Here is an 11,773-nt window from a genome sequence, read left to right on the forward strand (position 1 = left end):
TTGGCTCATTTCCCAAGTGAGGGGAAAAATAATGGTCTTTTGCTTTCTTCTAGGAAAAATTCCTTTGGCTACAGGAAGAAAAGAGAAGAGAAGTTTACAGTAAGTATATAAAGTGGGGTGTGTGTATTTGTGTTTTCACACACAGAAGTGCACTAATGTGTGAACCCATGCACTTAAATACATAAGAGCCAGACGTGGGGACTTTAGGTGTCTATCATTCTCAACCTTGTTGTCTCTAGACAGTCTCTTATTGCACTGGAAGCCCACTGTTTCAGGTAGGCTGGTTGGCCAGTGAGCTCCTTTGATCATCTTGTCTCTTCCCATCAGTGCTGAGATTGGAGACATACAGCTATGTTTGTCTTTTTATGCACGTACTAGGGATGTAAACTTGGGCCCTAATGTTTACAGAGCAAGCAGTCTTACTCACAGCACTGTCTCTATCTCCAGTGGCTTATCTTTATAAGAAATTTAAATCTATTAGTAAGCAAACATGAGCATTAATTAAATGGGCTAAAACTAAGATAGGAGGAGGAACAGTGCAAAGAACTTTAAGGTGATATCCTTACGTTGTAACTGACATTTTGGCCTAATTAAGAAAGGATTGTGAAGTTTTTAGGAATAGTGACTACCAACTGGTTTATGGTGTGTTCCCTTAATATGTAGGTGAAGGTGCTGTGAACAGTTGAGGTAAGAGCTCACTTTTATGACTAGTCAGTCTATGTGCGGCTGTTCAGAAAAGGTCCTTGGTGGATAACTATAATGGGGTTTTAAGCAGGAGCTCTCTCCCTAACCACTGGGGAAACATCTAGGACTCAGAGTGGATGCTGAAACCTGGACTAATAGGAAACATCAAGTTTATTTGGGAGTGAGATGCAGCAGCCAAGCTGGTATAGGCCTGTCTTCCCTTTGCAGCACTACAAATAGAGGCTTCATCTATACCACAGATCTTAGCAACCAGGGTGGGAGGGCGTGTGAGGTGGATGTCTTTTCTTCCCATTAGTGGAGAACCATCACCTTTTTCTCAGCAGGAAGCACTTTGTGGCTTCTCTCTTATGTTATCTGGATTTCTAATGTTACTGCTTTGACATTTTGGAGCCATTGAGGTAAGGGTTACTTTTAAAGCTCTGTGAGATCACATTTGATCTGATCGCCAAGAAGGCTACTAAAAGAACAGGTGTGAGGACTCATTACCGGTAAACTTCAGTTAGAAGGTTGTCAGTAGTACAGCCTCTATTTGTCACCTTAGATACATTGCATGTGCACATATGCCCAGCTCATGTTTGGCCCATATATGAAGGTCAGAGGACAACTTGTATGAATGGTCTTTGTTGTTGATGGTTGGTGGTTTTTGGGGGTTTTTTGGGGCCGTTTTTTATTTGTTTTTATTTTTTTATTTTACTTATTTTTTTTTTTTCTTCCTACTATGCTGGAGCCCAGGGATTAAATTTAAGTCCTTGGGCTTGGCAGCAGGCATATTCACTGAACTCTCTCACAGGCCCACTGTTTACATTTGAACTCTGACATTATTGTTGTCTAGACTCTACTCACATTTTATCCTGTTGACCTAAATTTCAAGTTAGTTGGACCCTAGAAATTATTTGTGCAACATTTATAAATTTTGGGGTGGACGTGAAAGTCGGAAGATTCTTTGCCTCACTTTCTGTTTCTACCGATGTCACTCCACACTTGTGTGACCTTATGGGGTGTCACTGTGTTGCAGAGCAGCCAGACGCAGTCTCCAACACCACCAAAGCCACCATCACCAAGCTTCGAACTGGGGCTGTCCAACTTCCCCCCATTACCTGGAGCTGCAGGCAATTTGAAGTCTGAGGATTTGTTTGAAAACAGGCTTTCCAGCTTGATCATAGGATCTTCAAAGGAAAGAGTAAGCTATGTGTTACAGTTGCTGATGTTCTCTAAGCACTGATTTTGTGCCAGGATTTGACCCAGGTCCTTTACACACATTAAAAGGAGAATATAACTGGCAGGGAAAGGTTTGAGGTCTGGGTGTTTGGTGTTTGTCGTTGGAGCCAGGTCAAACCATCCTTTCTCTTGCCATCTGCCGAGGTTGCCAATGAAGCCTATGCTGTACAGATGCCTAGATTCGTTTTTGTGGTTAACATTTAGAGCTTTTTTGTTTCACAAAACACAGAACGAGACACAGGAATCTGAGTTAGAGCCACATAGGATGTGTGGTAATGTATAATGCACGTGGGAAGAAGCTTAGGCTCACTTGCTCAATTGCGGTAGAGCGACCTCAGGTAAACTCTGGGTCACTGCAGTCATCACTGCTAGGCAGCTGGAGCCTCAAGTCCAAGGAGGTTCCTGTCCAGGGCTACTTCTGCAGGACACTTAGCTAACAGGTCGGAAATGGGATTTGTCCCTCTGCCAGTATCAGTGTTTAAAGACTTTGGGGCATGTAGAGAAGTTACTTTCTGCCCAGTTACTAAAGTATGGCTAAGTGCTAGGGGCACATGTGGATGGACAGACGCACACAGTGGGGGACTTGTAGAGTGGTCCTGGTTTCAGGCACCCCTTTTGCTGCATTGTAAACTGGCTGTACATCAGATCACACATCTGTGTTTTCTTTAGAGCATGGGACACCACTCCACTTGGAGTTTAGCCACCATGGTACTGCAGTAGTTGCTAGGGCAGATGACATTGCTGCTGTAGCTGCAACAGTTTAGTTGTGGACAGTGTGCTTCCCAAGAGCCTGTATTTTCTAGTAAAGAGTACTAGCAGGCCTCCCACTTCAGACGGTTGCTGAAAGGCTGTTCTTGATTCTGTGGCAAAGTTACACGGCCTACGCTGCTGCCAGTGATGGTACATCTGCAGGAACTACAGGAGAGTTGGGACATTGGGCCATCTAGCTCCTCCATGCTTGACCTGGATTTGTGACTCTGTAGAGTGCCATGTGTATCTGTGTTTAGAGTCAGTGTTGAACATATGTTGCATCTGAGCATGTTTTCAAGTAGAAAGCCATTGGCTACCTGTGTTAGGTTCCTTTCTCTTGAGCAGTGATAGGAAACCTGGTTCTCAAGCCAGCAGAGCCTCAGTCCATCTAGCCTCCCCTCCCCCACCACACCCCTCCCCCCCAGGCAAAAGTGTAAATTGTACTATTCTCCCAAAGCTGCAGTTCCACCTACTTTATTTTACCTTTGAACTTTACCTTCTCTGAAGAGAAAAAGCAGTTAGTAAATTTTGTCTTTCTGTATTTAAGCTTGAAGCCAATTACTTACCTTGTCCTAAAAATCACAAACTGGAATGACACGCCATGTATACACGTGTATGAATTACAGCTACACTAAGCAAGTTGTTGATGGGATAAGTTCTGATTCACCCAGGTTTCAGCTTGGTGACCTTGCCTGTTAAATTGGGTAAAGCAGTTCTGTACACCTGCTTCCAAGGTTGGTTTGTTGGATTCAGGTGAGAGCACCTGTGGCTTCTACCTCCCACCACTAGGCACCCAAATTTATGTAGGTGGATATGCCAGCCTTTGTTTTGTATCAGTCATAAGTGTGAACCATGGCGTAACTTGGTAATTCCACCCCAGCTATGTCAGATAAGTAAGGTGTGTTTGAAGCTGCTCACTTGATAAGACAAGCTTACAGGTAACTATAATGCATTTGCTGAGAGCAAGAAGGTTGAGTGCTGGGCAGCAGGTGACAGTCTCAAATATAGTTGTTACATCGCTGAGGCTTCTCTTGTGTCTTCGTGCTGTCACTTGGCAGTTGTTGGTGACATGCCATTGTTCTGTTTGCTTGGAGGGTGAATACACCGTATATTCAGCATCAGTGTGTTAGAGATTGCCATGGTTAGACCCTTAACTTCTTGGGCAAAGATCTGACAACTGCTAAATACTAATGTAATGACTTTCAGAATCTCAGTACAGACGCAAGCACAGACACTGTCCCTGTGGTGGTACCCAGAGAGCCCTCCGTGCCAGCGCCCTGTGCTGTGTCATCAGCGTTTGAACGTCCCCCTTCCCCGGCCCATCTACCTGAGTGAGTATCAGTGTTCTGCCAGCCCTCTTCCAGGCCACACGCGTGAATGATCTGTAATATCAAGTGTGATCCTTAAAACTGATGGCATTTTCACAGGGATCCCAAGGTGGCAGAAAAGCAGAGGGAAACTCACAGTGTGGACAGACTTCCTCCTACCCCTACTACAACTGCGTGTAAATCCGTGCAGGTGAATGGAGCAGCAACAGTAAGTGCCATGCCTGCCCCCACAGCACTCAGGCGTTCCATGTGTGTCCTGCATCTGATGATGGGTTTTCATTAGTGTGTGCCTTCATATCTCTGTACCCTATCATTGAGACCTTTCTCGGTATGGGGTCTTCCAGATAGTAAGAAGGTCTCAACTCTGTCTTAAATGGAGTTTGGTAATGTCTGCATTTATTGTGCATGTTGTATATGAACAACAACTATCTGGGCAGTGATGTGCACGTACGCCTTTAATCCAGGCACTCTGGAGGCAGAGGGAGGTGGAGGGCATGGGTGGCCCATAGCTTCCTCATCCTTCCTACTCCTGCCCTGACCACTGTGCCATACTGTCGCCGCCCACTGTCTGTGTAAGCACAGCACCTTCACTAGTCCTGGGGCCAATGTTTGCATCTTTTCTTTTCCCTCGAGCCTCATAGGTTTCCATGTTTTTCAAGAATGCTTTGAGGCTTCATGTTGATCAGAATTTGGTCACCATTTTATTGCTCTGCCTTCCTGGATGTTAGCTTTTATAGAGCGGCTTCTGTGGCATCTTCAGGGGGAAGCTGTACTGCAAGGGAACGAAGCAGTGACTTCTTTTAAACCAAAGATGTCTGTATTTTTTTTAAATCTTTAAAAAACTTATATTGTTTTCAAGGCAACCATGATTAGCTTGGGGAAAAAAATGGGTGTGTATTTTCAAATTATTTAATTTTGATAGAAACTTAGTTTTATAGAATCTAAACAAATAAAAGGACAGAATCTAGCATAAGTTAAAAAAAATGTATTTGTGCTTCAGGCCCCCTCCTCCAGGAAGCAGCATTGTTTCGTTATCTTCATTTAAAATTCTTTCTGGAGTAATTCCAAACGCAGTGATATATTCCAGCACCATAATTATAAAGTCAGTAAATCCTACACCAACAACTGTTTCCTCACAGTGAGTTCTCGATGCGGTACATGTGTCTACATTTAAGATAAGAACTTTATCGTGTGTAACTTCGTCCCTGAAGGAGCCTCCATCCCTGATATTTTGTATGCATAATCCTACATTCTATGTTTCCAGGAATTGCGAAAGCCCAGTTATGCAGAGATCTGTCAGAGAACGAGTAAAGAACCTCCTTCCCCATTACAACCCCCAAAAGAACAAAAGCCAAACACTGTCGCCTGTGGGAAGGAGGAGAAGAAGCTTGCTGAGCCTGTGGAGAGATACAGAGAGTCCCCTGCCCTCAAGTCCACTCCTGGAGTCCCCAAAGATCAGAGGAGGCAGTCTGGGCGCCGACCCTCTCCTCCAGCTGCTGGGAAGCGTCTGAACAGGGAACAGAACACTCCTCCCAAGTCTCCTCAGTGAAAGCCGGATGCCTGGGAGGGGTCAGGAAGAGCTGTGTTCACCATGAACGAAGCTCTCCCGCTCAGTACGGAATGAGCCGCTGGTTAGAAGCTTGCAGTGTCTGTGGGGCCCGTGGGACGCCTGCAAGTCACTTCCTTCTGTGAGTCGGATTTTCCCCCTCTTGAAAAAAAAAATCTATTTTTCAGGATTTAATTATATAATATAAACCTTATTTTAGGTTGGTGCTTAACTGGAGGTGATACAGAAGTCTGATGTTTTTCAGGATAGAAAATGTATTTATCCTAACAAATGGATATTTTTTATTAAGCCTCCACGTGGCTCCGAATGCAAGCTATAATGAGTTTTTCTAAATTAAGGGAACTCTGCTACTTTTTTTTTTTTTTTTTTTTTTTTTTTTTAAATAGCTGGTCTGCAAGTGCACATTGGTAGGGTGTCCCAGCAAATGGATGGGGGCTGAGAGTACTGGCAGGGGCAGCCGTGGCCTCACAGAGCAAAGACTGGCAATGTCAGAGCACTGGCACACTGGCTGGGCATAGGAGCTGTGTTCACCTAAACCGTTAGCTAACAGGTAACCCAAGCTTTAAAACAAGATACATATGTATATACAGTTCTTTTTTGATCTAGTGGGCAGAATGAACCTGCAAAGAGCACCCTAGAAAGACCTGAAACCTTTGAGTTTTGATACACTGCGAGCAAGTAACCAGCCTCTCACTCCAGCTCCAAGTGGCTACTGTGTAAAATAAATTCAAAGCACATTGTGAATAGAACCTAGATGAAATTAGAAACTGCTGCCCACTGACGTCAGACCATGAAGTTGTACCATGATGTGTGTCGCTGTGAGTGGGCTGCCTGGCTCCCATCCTCCAGTGCCTGCTCTGTCTGTGTCCCCCACACACTCCCTGGAGTCCTTTCTTAGCCAGCTGTGTGTGGATGTCTTCCTGTACCTCTGCATCGGCATATGGATTTAGAAGTACCTAGCCGGGAGACAGTGGTGTTTGTGGTCCCCCCCTCCCTCTTTGGCTGGCGGAGGACAGAACCCTTGCTCTTTTTACCTCCAAGACAAGGGTCTTGTTGATTCTTTCCAGAAATGCTGCACTTCTGAAGAACAAGAGTGCAGTCAAGTTAGCAAGTTTATAATAAAGTTACAGATAAATTATTTTGTTTTAAAATGCCTAAAATTTTTCTTTAAGTATTCTAAGCAGCAGAAATTAAAATATTTCCTGCTATGTGTAACCATACATCTTATTCCACAAAATGCTATTTAACAAGACTGAAGGTTGTTTTGTTTCCTTTTTTCTTTTCTAAGGAAAAAATTATTTCCATCCAATATTTAAAGACTTGAATTTTATTTAAACTTGAAAATGACTTTGCCTTAACTTTTGTATAAGACAGCTTAGAGCTCACGGAGACCTGCCCCTGGGTTGGCAGGAGTGGATGGATTGCTCAGTTGCCATGCGGATCTCCTGGTGTTGGTTTTGCTGAGAACGCATACTGTTGTACAAGAACTCCAGTGGTTTTTGTCACATACCTGCAGATCTTCAACAGTTGGTCTTTTTTCAGATTGTTGAGAAATCCTGTAAATGCAAATAGTCACTACTGTGTTAAATCTGTCACTCGGGAGTGTGCTCTGCCTGCACACTCGGGAGTGTGCTCTGCCTGTACAGTGTAAATAGTGAGAACATATGAGAAAGGTGCCCTACAGAGAAGAACCTGATAAAATTATCGATATATTATAAATGTCGCTGTTGAGCTGGTGTAGATAAACTAAGTGTTGTGGTTTGAGTATTATTTTAATTTGTTAAGGTTTTTCTTTCCCCCTTATACTGGTGTGTTGAACTGATTTTGCCTCTTTGCTGCAAAAGGGAAATGGAAAGTCTTATTCAAAGCCTTTGGATGTTTTCATACTATTACAAAGTAAGAACATACCAATCACATTTGATGTCTGAGGGTTTGAAGGAGAGTACAGAGAGCAGAGACTGGCAGGATCTTCCAATGAAAGTTAAAAAAATGTGCTAATTAAAATTAAACTTTGTTAAGTGATTTTTTTCCTGCCAGAGGCAAAGATGGCCTGATGCACGTGACCATTTCCTTCAGAGCGACTGTCATTCAGTTACATAGGCGTATGCGCTGTGCTGATGTTTCAGACGCCTGTGAAAGGAACATAGGACAAGTTTCCTTGTAGATGTCAGATCACTGACAAAAAAGAAGAAGAAGAAACAACTGGCCTCTTGAGCCACACTAGCAGATACTGTCTCTCTGGAAAGGCGAGCCTGAGGCCTCAGGTCCTTCACGACACAGCTTTGCTGGACGAGGGGCCAGACTCTGGTCAGCATCCCTCACCCCCAGGGTGCTTCCACAGAGGATCTTTGATTTTAATGAGAAGTCCGTTCCCCAAGGCTGAGCGTGGCAGCACAGAACCCGTGTGTCGGTGCTCGCTGGCTGCTGGCCGCACGCAGGGGCAGGTGTGCAGGTGCACAAGGTCGGGACACCGTCATCGCTGCTTAGCCTGTGACAGCCAGGCAGCAGGGACTGAGCCCGGCTCAGATGTGACTTTCATAGCAGTCGTTTTCAGGAAGCAAAAGTGATCTGCCAAATAGCTGTATGATGTCAAACAGAGACTTCCTGAACACTGAGGTTTTCCACTCAGAAAAAAATGGAAGTTATCAAAATAGGAAGCCGTTGAGGGTGCATGCAGACTCTTGCTATGTCACATACAGCAAGTGTGATACGTGGTTTTCATAATCTATTTTTTAAGTTTACTCATTCCTTTCAGTATCTCAAGGTATAGAATCAGAGATACCACAGTCACAAATGACATTTTAACTTGTAAAATTGTGTGATGATGCTTAATTATCATATGGAAATATGGACTAGGAATCTGGCCCCACTTCACCAGACATGAATTTCACGTGATTCCTCTCTCGTAGTCAGTGTCACGTCTCTGTGAATCCCTCCTGTCATTGCATCACTGGTTGCCACTAGTGGGTGGCAAAAAAAAAAAGAAAAAAAAAAAAAAGAAAAGAAAGAAAAAAAAAGTCTTCTATTGCTGTACTAGGGTTTCTGCAGTTGATATTGAAAAACTGGTCCAGTGTGTCACAGCAGGCGACTGATGGTGCATACCTGTCTTTGTGTCCCCTTCTGTGAGCTGTCGTTGTGGGTTTGTGTGCGTAGTAGCCTGTTAGACGGAAAGCAACAGACAATCGAAGATTCCAGGAGCGCCAACAGCTGCACGTCACAGAGCGGGAGTGTAAAGGGGAAGCTTGCCTGAGGGTTTCTGTTTCTGTTCCACTTTTCATTAAGACTGGAATCAAGCTTACATGTAAACTATTGGTAATTTAAGTTTCCTTTTGTGTCATTTTGTGTAAAACTGTCTAATTTGAAAAAAAAATGTAGGTTATGAAAAATAAAGATTTAGGCACTGTTCAATTTTTCTTTTGATTCTTTTAAATTAAAATTTTCTTCAAGAATGCGTTTTTTTAAAGATCTTTTTGTTTCTTATCACTGTGCATGAGGAAGAAACACGGGAGCCCACAACATATAGTTTGGAATTTAAAGTTATCCAGCCCCCTCTGTGATCACCCACAGCATAGGACTGGTGGAGAATGCAGCCTGTTGATGTTGGAACTCAAGTCCTCTGAAAGAGCAGCAAGTGCTCCTAACCACTGAGCCATCTCTCCAGCCCCCAATAGCATTTCTTTCGGGTTGGGTTGCCTTGTGTTGGTTTGTTTTGGTCGGGAACAGGGAATCCCTAGCTGCATAGACTGGATTGGCTTGGAACTCAGATCCGTGCTGGGATTGAGTGTAGCACCACATCCAGTTTCCGGTTTGTCTAGGTGTTCTTTCACCAGATTTGCAGTGCCCATACTTGCTCTTGCTGCTCATCTCGGGTTCGGGGGACCTTGTGTTCATGAGACAGACCCACTGCCCTGCTTCCCCTTCTCCGCTGTGCAGAGCATAGTGGGGTACTCATCTCCCGAACCTCGGCATTTGCAGACTGTATGTGCTCTGTGCACAGCACTGGCTTCAGGAGTTTAGAGAGTCTGTGACTTGGTTTGCTCTGTCACTTGACAAAGCTTAACCTCAGCGAAATGTGATGAAGCTTTAATCTCAACAAAGTTTAGTGATTTGTAGCAGTGATAATCACAGCCCTGTGGGTCTGGTGATCAGCCAGAGAACCAACATGATCTCTCTGTGGCCAGAGGAAATAAACAAGGATTAAACCTTGTGTAAGTTCGAAACTAACTAACTCATTCTTTGCTGTCTCTAAATCTTAATGTTAAGATTCTTTTTCCAAAATTACTGGAAAAAGCAGTTGATAAAAGTAACTCTGGAGAGCACACTGGATGCAAGCACGTCCTCAGCCAGGTAAGCTGTTGGCTCACTTAGCCGAAAGGCTGTGGCCGGAAGAAGAAAACAGAAGGCTCCCTCTGCATATCCACTGCCTCCAGTCTCCCTGTGCGCGTAGTCTGCTCTCGGGAATGAAAAGGACCTTAGGTTGCTTGGCAGATGAGCTGAGCCCTGTCTTCATGGCGCCAGCAGGTGCTCCAGGCCGTGGGTGTTGGGAGGCCGTATTTACAAGTGGGGTCCAGGGCTGCCCTGTTATCAGAGTTGAACGACATTGCACACTCAGAACAGTCCGCTTGAGCACCGGGTCACGATGGCTGGAAAGTCGCTAGTGAAGGATGGTTGCTAGCCGCGGCAGAAAGTGTCCCCTTTGTTTCAGATTCTCCAGGGCCAGGTTTCTGTTGAGTAACTGAAAGCCATAGGTGCTGGAGTCTGTGTGCTGTGTAAGTACGGTAATCTGTTCAGTACAGGAAGGCTCTATCAAATGGTACTGAGCAAAAAAAAAAAAAAAAAAAAAAGAGGGGTTGCCTATGACAGTTGCTTGTCCTCAGGCCACAGTGGTGACTTTTAAGTAGTGTCCTCAGAATGGCCAGAGTGTTTGCTGAAGTCTGAGTTCAGGCTCCATTCCAGGCCCACTGCAGAGGCCTAGAAGTCTTGTGACCCATTGTAGTTGGAGCAGTTCAGATGGTTTGCGGGATGAAAGACTAGCGCAGACACGTGTTCTGGAGCACTCTGGGCCTTCTACACTAATTTGGTATTTGGTATTGGCCATGTGCACCATGTCCAGACACAGAAGCATGGAGTTCACCAAATCTTGTTCTAAGGAAGTGAAGTTTTGAAAGGTCCAGCAGCAGCAGAGGGAACGTGGTAGAAGTAGGGGTGGAGAAAGCAAGCTCAGAGCTTGTCCTTGCTCTCCACATGCCCCTAACTCATCCACACTTGTTCCTTAGGATTGCCTGCTGAGGCCTACACTGATGGGAAGACCCAGTTCCCTAGAAGTCACTGCCCCAAGGTGTGTATACAGAGGGCACCTATTTAGTTGTCAAGCTGTCTTTTTCTAGGACCACCCAGCCTAGTAGTGACTATGGGATGCAAGAGGTGTCTTCAGTATAATGGAGTAGGCAGGCTTTTCCCCAGTGATAAGATTACAAAACTGCAGAATCTAGTGCCCTCCTGCTCAAGGAGTCCACATCAAGAGAAGTACCAGAGCTGAATTTGCAGAGTTAAAGGACATAGTCTTCTGACCAGCCATGGACGTGGGAGTTGACATGCTGTTGGCTCCCCAAACTGTTGAGTCTCGAGATCTGGGCAAGATACAACTTTGGCCATGGAGTCTTCAGAGAAGAAGCTAACAATCCCATGGAAACCACAGGCCAGACCAGTCAGTACAGTGGGGACACTAACCTCCAGTTCCTCTTCTGTCTTAGGTTTGTGTGTGTGTGTTCTTACTAGTTGAGTTATGGCTCAGCATCAGGCATTCATCCTCTTAGTTGCATCCTAGGTCGTTACGTGCTGGGGTCTTTGGCGGTGTCCTCTTTGTACTGAGGATTATTTAGAAGTGTGTTATTCCAACCAGCTGGGGATCTCCCTGTTGTCTTTCCTGTTTCAAATGGCTAAAATGGCTCCATGTGGCCACTGTGCTTTCGGTCCTTGCAAGATGAGGCTGTTACGACCCGGGTATGGTGACTGGAACAGGTTGTCACCTGTGTCCTCTTGGATAAGGGTGGTGTTGGTTCTTTGACCAACAGCTGTAGTAGCAGATGTGCCTATCCCTGTGTTTTGCTGTTTCCAGCATCGTTAGGCTTTTGCTTTACGAATTTTTGAGGCTCTGTTGTTTGATGCAGACACGCTCAGCTTTGCTGGATCTACTCTATGGCTT

General features: G+C 44.8%; 1 protein-coding gene across 5 annotated transcripts in view; it reads left to right on the forward strand.

Annotated features, from left to right (window-relative positions):
* LARP4B (La ribonucleoprotein 4B) overlaps positions 1-8,971 on the forward strand; it is a 77,168-nt gene extending 68,197 nt beyond the window's left edge. For all 5 annotated transcript variants that reach the window (XM_080918574.1, XM_080918575.1, XM_080918576.1 and 2 more), the window contains 5 exons: positions 54-99; positions 1,721-1,885; positions 3,880-4,004; positions 4,101-4,209; positions 5,266-8,971. In XM_080918574.1, the coding sequence (XP_080774700.1) occupies positions 54-99; positions 1,721-1,885; positions 3,880-4,004; positions 4,101-4,209; positions 5,266-5,550 (730 nt within the window). In that variant the 3' untranslated portion in view covers positions 5,551-8,971. The remainder of the gene's footprint in view (positions 1-53; positions 100-1,720; positions 1,886-3,879; positions 4,005-4,100; positions 4,210-5,265) is intronic.
* Positions 8,972-11,773: the final 2,802 nt, after the last annotated feature.

This window comes from Micromys minutus, assembly GCF_963924665.1.
Source record: "Micromys minutus genome assembly, chromosome: 6".
NCBI lineage: Eukaryota > Metazoa > Chordata > Mammalia > Rodentia > Muridae > Micromys > Micromys minutus.